Here is a 20085-nt window from a genome sequence, read left to right on the forward strand (position 1 = left end):
TCCCAAAGCAAACTTGTCCTAAGTGAGGGGCCACAATAAAAGTGATTCATAGATACTTAGAAAGGAAATTATCAAGGACCAAGAAATAAAACAGGAACAAGAAGACTGGGGCCGATGACCTGGAGCCTGGCCTTGTTAGGAGAGATAGTCAGTAAGTACCTGGTGGTTAGGACCTTAAGTATACAACCCAACCAAGCACAAAGGTAAGGTCCAAACATGGGAACCGTGGGAATGTCTTCTAATCACTCCACCAGCAGGAGGATTAGTAAGGGTCCTGTGCATTGTGCACTGCGTGATGGTTAAATTCAGAAGCCTATTTGGACCGTTTGTCAAAATCAAGTTATGTTCAAAGCATAAATAGATTTTTAGCTTACAGGCCTCTTGTCACCTAATCTAGTCACCTAGACTTTCCTTGACTAGAACTTTGAGACAATTATTTAATGACTGAAAACTTGACACTTGACATGATGTTTAACGTCACTCAGGGTAACAAGTACTGGCGCTTCGAGGGCGACGTCCTGGATGAAGATTACCCGAGAAATATCTCAGTGGGGTTTCAAAACATCCCAGATGATGTTGATGCTGCATTTGCTATTCCTGCCCCAGCACACAACAAAAAGGAGAAAGCGTATTTCTTTAAAGGTGTGTACACAAAAGCAAGCGAATAATTCTTTCTCATCTTTGGATTTGAACAGATATCAGGATTGTAGCTTTGTTCCATTACAGCCATTTCCTGGGTAGAGTTGAAATGTAATTAACTGATGATTTAGATCATGGTGTTGATTTTTTGGAAAACATTTTGTGTTGTCATAGTAACCATGGGGGGCACGGTGGCTTAGTGGTTAGCACGTTTGCCTCACACCTCCACGGTTGGGGGTTCGATTCCCGCCTCCGCCTTGTGTGTGTGGAGTTTGCATGTTCTCCCCGTGCCTCGGGGGTTTCCTCCGGGTACTCCGGTTTCCTCCCCCTGTCCAAAGACATGCATGGTAGGTTGATTGGCATCTCTGGAAAATTGTCCGTAGTGTGTGAGTGAATGAGAGTGTGTGTGCCCTGTGATGGGTTGGCACTCCGTTCAAGTGGTCCTCGATGCCCAAAAAGACGCCTGGGATAGGCACAGGCTCCCCGTGACCCGAGAAGTTCGGATAAGCGGTAGAAAATGAATGAATGATAGTAGTCATGACTAATATAGTACGGTATATGATTACTACTAAATGGTTTATTATTCTAGAATTCTATATTTACAAGATTTCTTATGATCTCTGTTCAGCATTACCTGTACAAAAAGTACTTCTTACTTGTATACACCTACACTGGGTTTATCAGCGATTTTATTCCCCTTTATTTGCCAATACCCACCCACCTGCCTGCTAGCTCTATCCATCATATGACCGTCATACGATACTAACTGGGGAGGGTGGAGGCCAACACCTGCTTCCTCTGAGCCGTGTGAAGCCAGTTCTGTAAAACACTCAGAAACAAAAGCATCGTTGCTGATCTGCCCTCTTCCACATACACAATCTCAAAGATGCTCACGATTGGTCAGTATCTCTATGATTGACATGGCGAAAGAGAGAGTATGCTTTTTCTCCGACCCAGACAGTACAGCTCACTTGACTCCCGATCACGAATGACTGTAGCGTTATCGGGATTCAAACTCATGATCTCCGGACAAGAGTTTAGAAAGATACTTGTTACCATTTTTTATTCACATACTGTACAGTATGTTACTATAATATGTCATTTTGTACAAATATATCCTGCTGTGCTGTGGCTTCTCAGGTGATCGGTATTACCAGTACGAGTTCAAGCACCAGCCATCTCATGGGGATTGTGATCGTATGACCAAAGCATCCCCGTCCGTACTCTTTACTCGCTACACTGACCTGTACTGTGACTACAACTGGGATGACCTTTATGCCTCAATCTTCCAAATGTGTAAGACCGAGACTACTCTTCTATTTTTATTTTCTAATGAAGCCAAATATTACCAGCTTGTCTCCTGTCTCTTGTCTCCTGTTCTTTGTTATAAGTTCCAGGATCAGGACATCAAAAAGGGCCACGCTTAATTGAGAAAGACTGGGTGGGCATCGAACCTCCGATAGACGCGGCGATGGTGGGACGGCTGTACTTGAGCCCCAAACCTTCTTCTTCTTCTTCTTTTCCTGCGCCTTCACTTTCACCTGTAGCTCCAGGTAGACGTGGCAGGACCCGGAGCGGTCGCAGGAAGAAAGGTAGAGGCAGAGGAAGCAGAACCAGCCGTTCAGACTTCTGGGAAGATTTTGGATTGGATTATGAAGAGAGGTACATGCTTTATTTATGACAAACCCTTATGTTTTAGGTAACTTTTTAGTATCACTTTCCAAAAGAAGACTTTAAAGTGACGTGACATACGGCGACCCATACTCAGAATTCGTTCTCTGCATTTGACCCATCCAAAGTGCACACACACATCAGTGAACACACACACACACCGTGAACACACAACCGGAGCAGTGGGCAGCCATTTATGCTGCAGCGTCCGCGGAGCAGTTGGGGGGGTTTGGTGCCTTGCTCAAGGGCACCTCAGTCGTGGCCGGGACCCAGACTCGAACCCACAACCTTAGGATTACGATTCAGACTCTCTAACCATTAGGCCATGACTTGCCCCACCATTAGGCCATGACTTGCCCCACCATTAGGCCATGACTTGCCCCACCATTAGGCCATGACTTGCCCCACCATTAGGCCATGACTTTTTTACTGTGCAGTTAATGTTATCACAGTCTAGAGATTGTATGAAAAACAAAGTGATCCTGTAAGTAAACTTTTATTCTGACAAGGTATTTTGGAGCAAAAACTAAAAATAAAGGTCAGAAGAAGGGCCGTGGACAACGACCGGAGTTCTACTACTACAGCGATGATGACACAGACTACGCTGATGTGGAGCTTGCTTTGGAGAAAGCAACGCCTGTGCAAAATGTCTACTTCTTCCAGAAAGGTACAGTATTCTCTACCAAACAGTATTAACAGTACAGGAATGGGACAGAGGAAGTTAAGACTTTTGTCTTAACTTCTTAAGATCTCAAACATGGCAGCCTGGTGATTCTGGGATTTAAACTCACAACCTTCTGGACTTTAGGTTTACAGACGTTGCAGACGTATGTCCTGTTATTAGACTACAACAAACAAAATATAAGATTAATGAACCTGTTTCAAGACATTTGTACTCATTCTTTCATTAATACTTCACTAATTAATCGCTAATTAATCTATACATATTTAATTTAAAAGCAATTCATCAAAATTTTGGAAAAAAATCCACCAAAAGGCTAAAATAGACATTTGCTATTCGTAATTATTTATATTCTCTTTTTAGCTACTTTAAGATTTTAAACCTGCAATATTTGTTTTCATTCAGATAAATACTACAGAGTGGATCTCAAGACCAAACGCATCGACTATGTAACCCCTCCATACCCGAGATCTATCAGAAAGTACTGGCTGGGATGTAAAGTGAAGGAGCTGGCAGAGAAAAGATAAAAAAAAAAGTCTCAAACTCACTAAAAATGAGATACACGCTAGTACACGAGACTGTAATCCAATCAATTTTGCTGTAGAGGATTAAGGTAGAAAATCATTTTTCAGTGGTTATTCAAAAGGAAACATGTAACAAAGATAAGTTGATATATATTTTACTGGGTTCTCTATTTACGACTTAGAACCAATGAGCATACGTAATTACTACATAATAAACTGATGTAACCCTCTGCATGAATGCTGAAGTGATCGTTTATTAATCTTTGTCTAATGAATAATGAGCTCTAGATACAAGATAGATTGACATGTATGTCATTTGTCAGACGCCATTATCCAGAGCAACTTTTTTAGCTCTTTTTATACAACTGAGCAATTGAAGGTTAAGGGCCTTGCACAGGGGCCCAGCAGTGGCAGCTTGGTGGACCTGGGATTCACACTATAATGTCCTTATGATCAGTAGTCCAACATCTTAAATACTGAGCTACCACTTTCCACATCAGAAAGTGTACTTTCTCAATGTTCACACACTCAAAGCTCAAAGAATTATGAGCTCAGATTGTGAGAGCGAGAGAGAGAGAGAGAGAGAGAGAGAGAGAGAGAGAGAGAGAGAGAGAGGGAGAGAGAGAGACAGAGGGAGAGAGAGAGAAAGAGAGAGAGAGAGAGAGAGAGAGAGAGAGAGAGAGAGAGGGAGAGGGAGAGAGAAAGAGAAAGAGAGCGAGAGAAAGAAAGAGAGAGACAGAGAGAGAAAGAGAGAGAGAGAGAACGAGAGAGAGAGAGAGAGAGAGAGAGAGAGAGAGAGAGAGAGAGAGAGAAATGAGAAATTCATGTACTGTAGATGTTGCTCTTTTTTTCCCAATGCATTACTTGAATATATCATATTATATTACAACACAATAAAATACAGCAATAACCGAGACGTATAACAGTAAAGATTAAACATTAACAGTTCTCATTAACAATCAATACCAATACAGATAGCTGACTAGACAATAACTAAAGAAAAAAAGAGGACAAAAGGAGTGCATTATACAGTACATATGAATAAAAACGACAAATTAAATATAGGATAGAGTTTATAAGCCCTGCAAATTATACCTGTTGTGTGTCATTTGTTAAGTCAATGTGAAATTGTAATTAAATAATATTTTAACTCTTCTGAAAAAAAAATACTTTAGAAATAACTTTTATAATGGTGCAAGAGATGAACAGACTTACATCTTCCCAAAGCTGTGTGGTAAGATTGCACGACCAAGAAATATGTGGAATGGCTTCAGTGTCGTTTTGACACAAAAGACACATTTAGAAATGTGAAAGAAAGAAAAAATCAGGGTATATATTTCTATTATTATTATTATTATTATTATTATTATTATTGTTTTATTATTATTATTAGATTTTACAATTGTTTCTATTATTTTTTCTATTAATCTCTGGTTAATTCTCAAACCGCAGCGATGAATGAGACGGACAGCTGCGCCCTCTGCTGGCGAAAAGAGTCGTAACCATGCAAAACATTTTATGGAGCAGATTCAGCAGTTCGTAGAATTCTTCATTTAAAAGAAAATCCCAATAGATCAGAAGTTTTATTTAGCTACTAACAATAATATTTTATTTCTTATTACTTTTTTTCAAATTAATAACAACACATTTTTGTGGTTCCAGGTCTTATCTTCTGTTTTATTTTCAGATCTAGCAAGACTATGATCTGTTATCTCTATGTCTGTTATCTTATGTTATATTCCATCAAATATTGAACCGCCAATGTTGCCTTTGACCAGTATTTAACCCTTTCCAAAGCTATAAAGTCAAACTTTGTGCATGTGCATTGTCAAAAAAAACCAACAACTTAATTTTATTACTGATAATTTATTACATGGTGATTATGATCAGGGGCATTATGATGTGATGTGCAGACAGAATGAGAAGAGATACCAGATAACAGGTTTTAAATCTCTGATTATGTTATAACATCATAACATATCTGCTATTCAGTGATTCACACACTTCTTCACTTGTGTGAAAGTGTGTGTGTGTGTGTGTGTGTGTGTGTGTGTGTGTGTGTGTGTGTGTGTGTGTGTGTGTGTGTGTGAGAGAGAGAGAGAGAGAGAGAGAGAGAGAGAGAGAGAGTGTGTGAGGAAGTGTGAAAGTGTGCGCGCGCGCGTGTGTGTGTGTGTGTGTGTGTGTGAGAGAGAGAGAGAGAGAGAGAGAGAGAGAGAGAGAGAGAGAGAGAGAGAGCGTGTGCGTGCGTGCGTGTGTGCGCGTGCGTGTGTGAGTGTGTGTGAGAGTGTGTGCGCGCGCGCTGGGATATACTGACCTCAGCGCAATGGACTCCTTGTATTTTTTTTCCACGTCTGACAGCACAACCCTAACACACAGGTGCTCATGACGTGCCACGTCCACGGAGCTTCCCCTTCTTTCACAATATGTAAACACTTGAATCCTGTGCACTGTTTGATGTGGCAACACATCACAATGTCTCCAGTAAACCTGCATTGAAATCTCAAGCCAACCTGCCAGTATGCCTGCTTTAGGGAAAAAGTGCAAGAAGAAAGAATTTTTAATTCAGGTGCAAATTTATGCCTTGGGACTTTAACTGAAAGAGGGTTTAGTGCTTTGACAGATCACACGCACACAAATATGTGTCAAATATGTGTTTGAATAGCTGTCTTTGGGATTCGGATGAATTGCATCGCAGTGCTGGTCATACAGAAAGGAACAGATTATAACATACAGAAAGGAACAGATAATAAAAGATTATAGCTGGTATTATAGCTTTTTTTCAATAATATTATAACATATTTTTTATTTTTCCATATGAACCTTATTGTGATCCTATAGGATGAATTTAAGTGTGATGAGACATCAGCATTTATTTCCTAAATGATGTCATTTAGCTCTCAGAAAAGCATGAGAGAATTAGGATTAATTTATTTATATGATTTAGATAATTTCATATAAAGAGGTGTGGCCAGCATCAAACAGGAAGTTCAAACAAACTTTCCCTATAATTTAATAAAACTGATATAATTAATGCTTACGTTCAAATCATAGCCAGTCCTGAGAAAGGTTTAAGCTTTTGCAATCTTACACTTCTACACAACAATGAGAATAAAGTTTGGATAGAAACTGTACTAATACTATTATACTGAATACTATTTCTACTATAGAAATAGTACTGAATACTATAATACTGAATACTATTATACTGAATACTATTTCTACTATAGAAATAGTACTGAATACTATTATACTGAATACTGTACTGTTTCTACTATAGAAACAGTACTGAATACTATTATACTGAATACTATTTCTACTATAGAAACAATACTGAATACTATAATACTGAATACTGTACTGTTTCTACTATAGAAACAGTACTGAATACTATTATACTGAATACTATTTCTACTATAGAAACAATACTGAATACTATATAGTAGCTTGATACTTTTTTCTTTGCCTATACTATGTATAACAAACCTAGTTATAAAAATAAATGTTTAAGCACAGTACTGTATATATATATATATATATATATATATATATATATATATATATATATATATATATATATATATATATATATATATATATATATATATATATATATCCTATGATACACCTTTATATAGTGTTGTGTATATTCAGCGTAAGGCCCCGCCTCCTTCACAAAGCCCCGCCCACTCCGTTGGTTCTGCCGTTAACGGGCTGCTCGCGTGCGCCCTGTTTGGCCCCAACAGCACCGATCAGCTTGACTGTGAAGGACAGGAAGAGGACAGGAACACAAGTCGGGTAACATTTTATTACGTTACGGTTTGTTTATTTGGGATTCAGTGTGTTCCTTGTTTCTAATAAACACATGACGTGTTTTCTGAGCTGTAAAGGGAAGTGTTTAAGTATCGAGTCTTTCTGAATCCCCAGAGAAAGCCGATATCTGTGGACAATAATATTGCAGACTAAATGTAAACAATGTACCGAAGAGATTTCAGCATATGTTTAATTAACCTATGTGAGCTTGTTAGTTAGTTAGATGGACATCCGCTACGCAGCTAGTGATGTCTGTCGCGCAAAATAAACGTCACGTGATGCAGCGGTCAGATTAACACTGGATTTAAACAGAATGTCGAGGCGAGATGAAGGGAAACATCTGCTGCTGCTGCTGCTGCTGCTGCTGCTGCTGCACACAGGGAAAGTCTGGGCCGTAGACACCTTTCAGCTGTTGGCTTCCATGCAGCGTTATTGCGACATCTCGGTCTGAAGTGTTACAGTGTTATAAAGTGTTGTAGAATTCACCAGGAGATTTTCTCTACACCCAGGAACAGGGTTCTATACATGACTTCAGAAATCTGTGTAGGCTACTTCATAAAATATAAAGTCTATATACAAAGTCAATAACTGAAAGAAGAAAAAGGGAATCAGAATGAGAATCATCCCCGGATGACTAACTAGTTCATGAGGGAAATATTCTGTAAACTCTCACACCCCTAAAGTTTGACTTTAATGTACAAAATTTAACTAGTTCTCCAATCTAGCAAACTATTTCACAACATTTATCTAGCTATGCAATCCAACAATCTAATTCACAAACTTTAACTAGCTGTCTGATCTAACAATCTAATTCACAAACTTTAACTAGCTGTCTAATCTAACAATCTAATTCACAAACTTTAACTAGCTGTCTAATCTAACAATCTAATTCACAAACTTTAACTAGCTGTCTAATCTAACAATCTAATTCACAAACTTTAACTAGCTGTCTAATCTAACAATCTAATTCACAAACTTTAACTAGCTGTCTAATCTAACAATCTAATTCACAAACTTTAACTAGCTGTCTAATCTAACAATCTAATTCACAAACTTTAACTAGCTGTCTAATCTAACAATCTAATTCACAAACTTTAACTAGCTGTCTAATCTAACAACCTAATTCACAAACTTTAACTTGCTGTCTAATCTAACAATCTAATTCACAAACTTTAACTAGCTGTCTGATCTAACAATCTAATTCACAAACTTTAACTAGCTGTCTGATCTAACAATCTAATTCACAAACTTTAACTAGCTGTCTGATCTAACAATCTAATTCACAAACTTTAACTAGCTGTCTGATCTAACAATCTAATTCACAAACTTTAACTAGCTGTCTGATCTAACAATCTAATTCACAAACTTTAACTAGCTGTCTAATCTAACAAGCTAATAAATATAACTTGCTATAAATTTTAACTATGTAATTTACAAAAGATTCCTTGCTAACTTATAGGATATAATTCTTTACAAAGGGTTGGGGGTTCGATTCCCGCCTCCGCCTTGTGTGTGTGGAGTTTGCATGTTCTCCCTGTGCCTCGGGGGTTTCCTCCGGGTACTCCGGTTTCCTCCCTCGCTCCGAAGACATGCATGGTAGGTTGATTGGCATCTCTGGAATATTGTCCGTAGTGTGTGTGTGTGTGTGTGAGTGAATGAGTGTGTGTGTGTGCCCTGTGATGGGTTGGCACTCCGTCTAGGGTGTATCCTGCCTTGATGCCCGATGAGGCACAGGCTCCCCGTGACCCGAGAGTTTGGATAAGTGGTAGAAAATGAATGAATGATATATCACATATAGACTTTATGCAGATATTTAATGGTTAAAAAAAAGGAAGAAAGAAAGAAAAAAAGAAACAAAGATAAAATTTTCCATCTATATTATATTGTTATATCACCTTGTGTACTTTTCGTGCATATTATCCAGTAATTACTATAAATTGATCTATATTTACCAGAAAGGACTAACATAATAAATGTGGATCTGCTGATGGTGTTTATAAGTGGATTTCAGCAGTAATTTTTCTGAGGCATTGACCTCCGGGATGAGAATTCCTCTTCAGCTGCCTCTGGACGGATTATAATGAAGTAAGCTTACGGCGTGCCAGAAATGGTGCCATAGTGAAAAAAGTGTTTTACTGTTTTTACAGAATGGCTCAACAGCAGAAGGCAGTGGAACGCGCCAGGAAGGCCTTTAACACGGGCCGCACCAAACCGCTGGAGTACCGTATCACCCAGCTGAAGAACCTCCAGCGCCTGTTTGCAGAGAGGCAGAAGGAAATCGCCAGTGCTCTCAAGAAGGACCTCAACAAGGTGCCACGTCACTGTGTTTGCACAATTATTCGACTGATACTATGATTGAGCTGAAATTTAGCTCTTATTAACAAATCAAAGAAAACATGCATTTATTACATGTTAAATTCCTGTGGTTTGTAAACATGGTGCGTTTACATCAGTATTAATGACGTGAGGAATATTAAGAAATTTTTAATGAAATAATTAGTTTTTATTATTATGTTATAATATGTATGAGGAATTTAAAAAATGTGCTCATCCTGAAGGTACACACACACACACACACACACACACACGCACGCACGCACGCACATGCACACACACCCAGTGTAGAGAAAACATCTACAATGATTTACATTCCTAATATATTACACTCTATGTTTCAGCCTAATACGGTTTGTCTTTATTTGTAATTTGCATATATTTTAGATCCAATGATAAAAGGTGTAATATTGAGCACGGCTGTTTGTGTCGGCAGAGCGAGTTCGGCACGCCGCTGTACGAGACGCTGGGTCTGGAGGGAGAGATCAACATGGCTATCAGCAAGCTAGCAGAGTGGGCAGCTCCAAGGCCGGTGACTAAAAACCTGCTGACCATTTCAGATCAGGTCTACATCCAACCCGAGCCTCTGGGAGTGGTGTTGATTATCGGGGCGTGGAACTACCCCTGGGCCGTCACCATCCAGCCTCTGATCGGCGCCATCGCCGCAGGTACAACAAACAATAACACAGCTCTCCACAAATTCAATAGATCTTGCTCAGTATACCTGTCAAGGCATCCGCCTTATTCTATTCAGTACACAGTGCAGCTTTGTTTGTCTTAGTAACAATGCTCATGTTTGAAACGGACCAATCAGCACGCGGCTCTCACAAAACGCTCTTTTGTGTCCGAATCAAAAGAACACAAAGCCCTTGGGGCTATAAAAAAAAACCCAGAATAGCACACTATTCCTCGGCTTTGTGCAAATCTAATACAAAATTTCTTCAAAATAAAAGTGTCTTTTTATAATAACACCATCTCAGTCTGTATAAGAATAAAAGTATCCCATAGACATTTTAAGATCATATTAGCCTACGAGTTTACATTTACTAAACACTTTAAGCTCCTTCAACATAACAAACACGGGTAACATGCCGATATCTCTATAACACTGCTGATGTTTTTTTAGCCACCTTTCGCAAACACAAACCGCCTCATTGAGCCAGAGAGAAACGCGCTCAGAGCTGGATTAGCTTCCGCTTTTGAAATTTGTTTTTACACAGCATGTTCTAAAACAATTTTCATTTTTAATACATTTTTTACTTCACTTGTTGAAATATGAGAGAAGTCTAATAGTTAGTTGGATTGTAAATATATTCACAAAGGAAAAAAAAGAGAAAATCAATAAATAGAGATAGATTAGCTATCAGCTAATTGATTTAGTAACATTATCCAGACTCATAATGTTAATTTCCTGCAATAAACAGCCAACAGGAAACAATAACACGTTTATCCACATATCAAAATTACGTCAAATTTTCATGTACTGTTGTAGTTTTCACACAGATTTTTTTATTAAAGAATTGTTAGCTATGGAGCTAATTACAACCGAATTAACCAGCCAGCTACGTCAGCCAGTTCCAATATCATCTTTAATGAAGTGATTAAAGATAACAAACATACAATCTGACAGGTTTATTGCTGGCAGTTTCTTTGCTTATGGTGCAGTAACAAAGCCTTCAGGAAAGCTAAATAGCTAATAGGAGTGGAGAGCAGGCTACATGCTACATGCTAGCTAGCTACTGTAGAAAACTGCTAACAGCTAGCAGTCTGACCAGCTGCTGCTCCTGTAACCCTCCAAAAATTCTATTCAGTTTAGTGAAAGACATGATTTTAGAAAGTTTACAACTTTACACGTTACCATAACACAGACCAAACGTTAATATGTTGTTATTCTATTATTATTAGCCCTGTTATATGCATATGCTAAAATCCTAGCAAGATCATTTTTTATGTATTAAAATGATACACAAATGATGATGATGATGAACAACGGCGAGGTCATTTATTATTGACAAAAATACAACCTGAAGTGAGTTTCCACATTCTAATTCAAATTGTATTGCTGAAATACACAATCATACAACACAGTGAAATGCTCTTTTCAGCTGTCAGGGACATATAATTTATATGTATACATATAAGTATACAATAAAACTATAATGTAATTTTTTGATGAAATTCCTGGGATTTGTTTAGAATTAAATATATAGATAGGAAAGAGAAAATAATATAGGAGTTTTTAAAGCATAAGATAATATTTGTCATGTGTTGTTATTATTAATAATCTATTTATTATTATAATTATCATTCTGGATTTAATGTTTATTTTCTGCGATATTGCTCTCCCTCTCTCTCTCTCTCTCTCTCTCTCTCTCTCTCTCTCTCTCTCTCTCTCTCTCTCTCTCTCTCTCTCTCTCTCTCTCTCTCTTTCGCACTTCGAACCAGTCTTGTGTTGACTAACAGATCAGAGTACGCTCCAGGTTCCCTCCCTCCTGTTATCATTCAGGTTAAAGGTAGACACAAAGAGCTTCGAGTCACATTCAAGGTTAAGTGCAGTTACACAACCGGCTTTTAAATTTCTCTTCATCGGTATCTGAACGTTGAGAACGAAGCCAGCCGATGCATTTTTCATGACGCTTTATGAAAGACCTCAGTGCAGGAGGTTTTGTGTTATAAAACTTAGCATGTGTTAGGTTGTCTTCACCACTGTAGTGATCCTTCTTCACCGTTCCTATTTAAGTACTTAGGTTTTTATAAGTTGATTATTATGAAATAAACGGACGTGTGTTTGTTTTTAAGGGAATGCGGTCGTTATTAAGCCGTCCGAAGTGTGTGTTCACACGTCCAAAGTGATGGAGGATCTTCTGCCTTTGTACCTCGACAAGGTTCGATATCTCTGAAACACTACACCATCTCTACACCTGCTTTTTTTATATCATTTCATCTTTCGGCAAAAAGCAGATTGCTTTAGCGCCTGTTTTCTAAGTGAAATAAACTCATCTGCTTATTTCAGGAGATGTACCCGGTAGTTACCGGTGGAGTTCCAGAGACTCAGGAGCTGCTGAAGCAGAGATTTGATCACATCTTCTACACCGGTAACTGCATGGTTGGTAAAGTGATCATGGAGGCAGCTGCTAAACACTTAACTCCTGTTACCCTGGAGCTGGGTGGAAAGAGCCCCTGCTACATCGATAAGAGCTGCGATCTCGCCATCGCCTGTCGGTCAGTTAGATCACTGACATGTTCCTTTAAACAATTCTAGGTGTTTTAAATCGAACAGACCTGCTTTGAACAAGAAATTCATTTCTTTTCCACTTTTGCAGACGTATCGCTTGGGGAAAGTATACAAACTGTGGGCAAACATGCATTGCACCAGATTACATCCTCTGTGAGCCCAGCATCCAGGACAGAGTCATAGAAGAGATTAAGAAGAACGTGAAGGTATGCATATGACTCGGTCAGGTCTACAGTCTACCACCCAATCATCAGTAATGACTGATTCGGTTCTCAGTGTCAGAGCTTCATGTTTAACTCTCAGCTCTCACAACACGTAGAACATCTCACATATACATCACAGCACAGTGAAATTCTTTTCGAGGTTGGGGTTAAAGCACAGGGTCAGCCATGATACAGCACCACTGGAGCAGAGAAGGTTAAGGGCCTCGCACAAGGGCCCAATAGTGGCAGCTTGGCCATGCTGGGGCTTGAATCTGATCAACTCTGACCAACATCCCAGATCCTTAACCACTTGAGCCACCACTGTCCCTATCATGGCCTATATTATACTCACTGGTACCTTCAGTGTGATATGTGTGTTTTTCCATTCTGTGTTCATAACACACAGGATTTTAGCAAAACCTGTTTATGAACAAGCACTCAGAACATCTCAGAGAGCAGAAATGGGTTCATATCAACATTTACTTTGAAGATACAAACATTTGTTTCAAAAACGAGTGTTTTTTTTTTTTTTTTTAACTTTTCCATGAATATATCTTCACCAATAGGCTAGAAATAAACAGCCGCCTTTCATATGAGCTTCTTACTGTGGAGCGAAACATGATAAAGACATTCAGTGCTCAACATGGACTCAACCAGTACAAGAGCTTTATGCTATACATGTGAGCGTTCATGAGGTTTATGGAACTTTGCTTGCCAAATCAGCTTAAGGAAAAGCAAGAGAGAAATGAGATTGAGCACATTCTCAGAGAGAGAGAGAGAGAGATTATTAACATCTGCTGTACTACATATTCACATAGACAGAAATTCTTACACGTTCTGCACTGAGAACATTCTGTCCTAAGAAAAAATGAAATGTTTAGCTCGGCACTCGACGCCATACAGATTGCTTCACACATTCAGACACACTCTCAGATGATTGACCTCAGAGTAATAAGAATAATCTGAAATATGACTGAAAGATACTTGTGTTAACGGAGCGTAGAGACGGTGTGAGGACCCGAGGAAGCATCGAGAATTAAACCGAGAATAAAAACTCGTTCTTCTCACTGCATTGTAGTGAACATGCACCAAAGCTGACATGTATAACTGTATAACTGAGGTAGACCAATCATTTATTTATTTGTTTGTTTGTTTGTTTGTTTATTTTATGTTTTAAGGATTTCTACACAGACGACCCCAAATCCTGTCTAGACTACGGACGCATCATCAACAGTCGACATTTCAAGAGAGTGATGGCGCTGATGGAGGACAGCACGGTGGCTGTGGGAGGAGAAAACGACCAGTCCGAGTGCTACATCGGTAAACGTTCAGCGTTCAGTCTAAAATGTGTTCATTTTGATCATGGTATTATGAAAAGCCTGATGTTCGTACCGTCTGATTTACCCACAGCTCCAACCGTCTTGAGAGACGTGAAGCCCGAAGCAAAGGTCATGCAGGAAGAGATCTTTGGACCCATTCTGCCTATCCTGACTGTCGATAGCGTGGACGAGGCTATCGACTTTATCAACCAGAGAGAGAAACCGCTGGCCCTCTACGTCTTCAGCTCTGACAACAAGGTAGATGTAGCGTCTAGCATTACAGGAAAAGTTGATCTGCACGTAGTTCTTCCTTAAAACACTCTAAAAGTAATGGCACCTCCATGGCTTCACCTTCCACACGCTCTGAATTATAGAAGCCGTTCGTTTCTCTACAAGAGTTCGACAGAGTAGCATTTTCTAGGTCTACATAGAATTCAGACAGCTTTTCCTCTACATAGAACCATGGTTCAGGAAACAGTTCTTCTCAAGTCAAGTCAAGTCAAGAAGCTTTTATTGTCATTTCAACCATATATAGCTGTTGCAGTACACAGTGAAATGAGACAACATTTCTCCAGGATCAGGGTGCTACATAGAACAAAGACAGCTATAAGGACTTAGTAAGTAAGTCCTAGATACATAAAGTGCAACTTGGTGTGAGACAAGACAAACAAAACAGTGCAGGACAATACAAACAAGAAAGTGAAGGACAAAAGGTTACAAGACAATACACAAAATACAAAAAAGACAGTAAAAAAAAAAAAAAAACAGTGCCGACCACCCAGTGTCAATACTGTATGTAAATACTGTAAGTTCAGACAATATTGCGTGCAGTAATACTAGAATGAACACAGTTTCTTAGCAGCAGGTCCCTGGGATAGTGTATAAGATTGTGCAAAAAACAGCAACAACTGAAATATTGTACAATATGAGCAAAATGACTGAATTTTTTTTTGTAGTATTAGCAAAAGGACTGTGCAAAACAGCATGTAAACAGTTTGTAAACAATAAGCATGTAAACAGACAGACCCCCAGAGAACCTGTAAGACTGTGTAGTGCTTTTTACCAGCGTCATCAGCTCACTCTGATCACCACTTGAGTCTGAGGGCATGAAAACGAACACTGGGGAATTCAGCTACGTGAGAAGTGTGAAATATTGGAAAGCTTTTTTTGTATTCAGAGCCAGCAGATGGCGCTGTGGTGTAAAATATGTTCAAAGGCCTTGAGACTGTTAGAACAATGGACATTTCAGATGTTATGCTCGACATCGTGATGTGGTTAAAGACTGAAGTTCTAGCATTTAAGTTCTTCACGCACAACAACATCGAAACTCCTCGAGAACTTTTTGTAGACAAAGCCACGCCCATAAAACCCTGGTGAACTGTTCAACACTTTTCCCCCGACTCGTGGTTTGGTTTTGCTCGTTCGAATTCTCAATATTCGAATACTTTCGAGGATTTTCTTACAAGCATGGATGTCACTAATTCCACACTATCATTCCTTTTACCGATAAAAAAAATTCTTAGAAAACCGCCGCTGAGCTCTGCTACGTTTTTAGAAATCTCACGGTAAAGAAGCACCCGGTTGCCCCAGTCAGCTTGAGAACACTTTCCTTTTCACACCAGATATCATTCTGGTTATTTTCAGAATGATAAAATCGTTTGCTTTTTTTTTTTCTTGGTTTAGCTCATCAAGCGTATGATCTCTGAGACATCCAGTGGAGGAGTTTTGGCCAACGACTGCTTGGTCCACTTCTCCGTCAGCTCTCTGCCTTTTGGTGGTGTTGGTAAGCAGATGACCTACTCGCTCAGATTTCACCCAGTCACTACATTTCTCACGGTTTTGTATCCGTTATTAATGCATTGTTACTTAGCAACAGAGTTTGTGTATAGGAAGCATTCAGGTGTTTGATAGAACCTCGTGGTATCGTGATTTCCATGGAGAAAGTATGTGGATTTAAAACAACCACGTTTCTGCCAATGTGTTTTTTCTTAAACTCGACCTAATGCACCGTGTCCCAAATGACCTACTGTACACTACGCACTTACAGTTACAGTTAAACAGCATAACATTAAGCGAGCCCTTACATTATGCACTACGCCCAGTGTATGAATGTTTGAAGGGTCGTGTCTTTGCAAAGAGAACACTAGCGCTTTTTTAGCAACAGGAAGTCGATGGCAAGCGATGTCAAACGTACGTAATGCGACGCCGCTAGCTTTAGCAGAATACACCGAATTCTTAAAACACACAACGTGAGCTATTTCAAAGACATTCGTAGTGTTGTCGTCCATCTTGGATCTTTTTTCCCATCCAGTGTCAGCGCCTGCTAACCCCGCCCCTCTACCGCTACACGACTCTGTGTTGTAGGGATTTTCAGCGTGAACACGCTACTAAGACAGTTTGTGTTATACAATGGCATAGAATCGTGTATAAGTGTGACGTTTGTGATGCAACCGTGGGGTAAAGTAAAAGTATGGGTTAAGTTGTGAGATTTTTATAAAAATTAATAACAAACAGAAACTATACAATTTTATGTAACTTATGGATTAAAGAAGACGACTGCGATTGCCTAAGTGCTGAATCTGGAATCCTGTAAGTTTTGCTTTAAAATACAGAAAAATGCATTTAATCTACAAATACATATATTTAAGAATTTTTAATAAAAACAAAATTGCATTTGTTACAGTTTTAGCTGATAATAAAGGTTTAAATGTAAGACAATGGTGCCCCCTTCAGGCAACAGCGGTATGGGCTGCTACCACGGCAAGTTTACCTTTGACCAGCTGAGTCACCTGCGAGGCTGCCTCATTAAGCAGCTGAAGATGGAAGGACTGAACAACATGCGCTACCCGCCGCACACCACAAAGAAACTGGGCTGGGCTCGCTTCTTCATCCTCAGACAGGTAGAAATGGGCAAGCTGGCTCGCATCGCTCTCATGGCGCTGCTCGTGGTCGCCGCTGCCGTGATGGTTCAGGTATCAGAATTATTTACTGCACCGTTACATGTACAACACTGTACCGTGTTTAACCGCTCAAACGTCTCTTGACTAACCATTTGTTCTTCACAGAGATTCCTTGCTGACTGAGCCGAGAAGTTCAGAAGAAACCGACAGTCCCGGCTGCTCCGTTTCCTCCTCCTTAACCCGAACGTGTCCGACATTCAGCCTCGAACGTAGTCGCTTTTAAAATCAAGTGCTGCATCTAATGAAGGATCCAAATTCGTTATAATAATTTACCGACGTGACGTTAACCTTAATGCCACTTTCAACTGTGATTCGCTAATTTTTCCGTCATTCTGTTTATAATCATTTTTAATTATTTAATCAATTTTAATGAAGGACAAGAAATAATTTAAGAGTAAATCTATGTAGCATCGTCGGTGTAGTATCTCTGCATAAGAAGGGATTTATAACGTTCCTAATCGTCGCATCGTGTCATTTTCCTTTCTTAGGAAACGTCTGTGAATTAGCATACAGTGTTAGCATACAGATATCAAACATGATACTGCTGTTTCTTTTCCCCTTATCATTTAACTTATACTATATTCATTTTACCAACGGCACACTTTCATCAGGTCGGAGAAAGCACACACACTTTTAAAGGAATATCTCAGGCTCTATATAGAACATCAAATGACTTTTTATATAGAACCATAAGGAAGGATTCACTGAAGAAACCAATGTGGTTCTCCATTTTTCTTCTTATTAATATTATTAAGAAAATACCACAAATTCAAACACAGTATGAAGTTATTTTTACAAAAAAAACAACATTGTGGATGAAAAAATTTAACACAGGATCGATTTCACATTCCACACTCCCTGAATTACAGAAACCGCTCGTCTCCATCCAAGAGTTTGACATAGAACCGTTTTCCAGGAACCCCAGAGTTCTACATCTAACCCAAGCACCTCTTTCTCTACATAAGAACAACGGTTCAGGGAACGGTTCTACTGGCCATATTCAGACCCCCGGAGTTCTCTAAAGAACCCTGAGGAACCTTTTTCTGTAAGAGTGTGTCGCCTTTCACCTGCGTCACGAACTCACATCGATCACCACTTCACTCTGAGGGCATGAAAACGGGTCACGTGGCTTTGTGTATGAGCTTCGTAACTACGTGAAGTCATAATGAAACGATTTCTTAATTCTATGCACATGCAGTAATGAGAGACAAAACAATAACTTTCGGGATGAGACTGGCATCTGATGTGTGAGTTCAAGTGCTGATGATGATATTTATAGCTGATCATGGCTGGGACATAAAGAAACAAAAACTTCTGTCAATCATAACATCACTAGCCAATCACAGGAGTTTGTGAGGACCGGCTCTTGGGTGGGACTTGGCAGGTGACCAAAAAGGTGGAAAATGAGTTACAGTTAAACAGCATAACATTAAGTGAGCACTTACACTATGCACTACGTAATCTAGCGTCCAGTGTGTGAATGTTTGAAGGGTCGTGTCTTTGCAAACAGAACACTAGCGCTTTTTTTTAGCAACAGGAAGTCGATGGCAAGTGATGTCAAACGCACGTAATGCGACGCCGCTAGCTTTAGCAGAATACACCGAATTCTTACGTGAGCTAATTTCAAAGACATTCGTAGAGTGTTGTCGGCCATCTTGGATTTTTTTAACCCCGCTCCTCTTCCGCTACACGACTCTGTGTTGTTGTGATTTTCAACGTCTTCTCATTTCATATGAAGCGTTACACAGTATGCAAGGAATGCTTTATAAACTATTTCTTATTACTGCAGTGCTTCTGAATGTGGAATTAAACCCCAATGTAGATATTTTTCAAATGAAGTTTTTAAGTTTACCTCCATTTTATAAAGAGGGTAAGAGGGTAAAACTTCACCTTTCCAACGGCGGCCATGCTGTTCTGCTTGGAATTCAGCAGAATATCTTTCGGGGTCCATTAGGACTGATTTCTTTATCAGAGCTTAAATGTTCTGCTGCAGAAATGTGCCTCAGAGCCAGAAGGTGTAGTTCTACATCTGCACTTTGACTGAATTTACTCACCACTGTTCTCACCAAGTTAGAATTCATCAACCTATTAGCAGGCCCTCGATGAAGAATATGAGGTGTGCCGAAGTTCCTCCAGGACCGGAACTGACTACGTTATTTCAACGATCATTTCAATCAGTGTCCAGTCAGACGTCATAACTGGGTGCAAATCCATTACTTTAGTTTATCATGAAATAATCGGGTCACTTTATAATATCATCGGTCTGTCATTTCAAACTTTCTTTTCTTTTCTTTTTTTTTCAAATCTTTGTTGAATATTAATGAGATTAATAAGATTTTATGAAAACATTTTCTTACCTGTAAAATAAAACAATTTTTACAGCGATGAAACGAAGAACCTTGAATTTTCTTTCTGTGAAACACGGATATGCAAACTGAGCATTTTAAACGTCCGTTAAACACTTATATGTTGATATTTTCAGTTCTAGATCATCCATGTAACCAACTTTACTCTTCAGTACGCTTTAGTAAAAGTCTGCAAGAATGACACACGACGCTAAACATTTAAAATTTCATTGGAGTATTTAATTACTTTCCTTTATTTAGGTGAAGGACAGATTGGAAACGTTGCTGTTTGACAGATGAAGCCGATGTTCCGTTGATGTTCTTGCCTTTAAGGTGTCGTTGTGTGACGTCTTCGCCGCCTCG

General features: G+C 39.3%; 2 protein-coding genes across 4 annotated transcripts in view; both read left to right on the forward strand.

The window, feature by feature from the left end:
* The window catches only part of vtnb (vitronectin b), a 5455-nt gene extending 1709 nt beyond the window's left edge, over positions 1 to 3746 (forward strand). Inside the window, exons 5-10 of one of the 2 annotated variants that reach the window (XM_047806025.1) lie at positions 486 to 642; positions 1780 to 1935; positions 2031 to 2301; positions 2820 to 2977; positions 3059 to 3137; positions 3398 to 3462. In XM_047806025.1, coding sequence (XP_047661981.1) covers positions 486 to 642; positions 1780 to 1935; positions 2031 to 2301; positions 2820 to 2977; positions 3059 to 3137; positions 3398 to 3401 — 825 coding nt within the window. In that variant the 3' untranslated portion in view covers positions 3402 to 3462. Of the gene's footprint in view, positions 1 to 485; positions 643 to 1779; positions 1936 to 2030; positions 2302 to 2819; positions 2978 to 3058; positions 3138 to 3397 lie in introns of both variants that reach the window. The other variant, XM_027177194.2, reaches the window with a different exon arrangement.
* A 3434-nt stretch (positions 3747 to 7180) lies between these two features.
* aldh3a2b (aldehyde dehydrogenase 3 family, member A2b) lies at positions 7181 to 19762 on the forward strand. 2 transcript variants are annotated; one of them, XM_027177321.2, is made up of 11 exons: positions 7181 to 7306; positions 9474 to 9636; positions 10097 to 10328; positions 12460 to 12545; positions 12674 to 12882; positions 12984 to 13101; positions 14277 to 14418; positions 14509 to 14675; positions 16101 to 16200; positions 17151 to 17389; positions 17483 to 19762. In XM_027177321.2, exons 2-11 carry the CDS (start codon positions 9475 to 9477, stop codon positions 17498 to 17500), a joined length of 1473 nt encoding a protein of 490 aa, XP_027033122.1. In that variant the 5' UTR covers positions 7181 to 7306; position 9474; the 3' UTR covers positions 17501 to 19762. The 2 variants fall into 2 exon arrangements, with proteins under 2 accessions (XP_027033122.1, XP_027033121.1); XM_027177320.2 differs by having other exon boundaries at positions 7186 to 7311.
* Positions 19763 to 20085: the final 323 nt, after the last annotated feature.

The sequence above is a fragment of the Tachysurus fulvidraco genome, chromosome 21, assembly GCF_022655615.1.
Source record: "Tachysurus fulvidraco isolate hzauxx_2018 chromosome 21, HZAU_PFXX_2.0, whole genome shotgun sequence".
NCBI classification, from domain to species: Eukaryota; Metazoa; Chordata; class Actinopteri; order Siluriformes; family Bagridae; genus Tachysurus; species Tachysurus fulvidraco.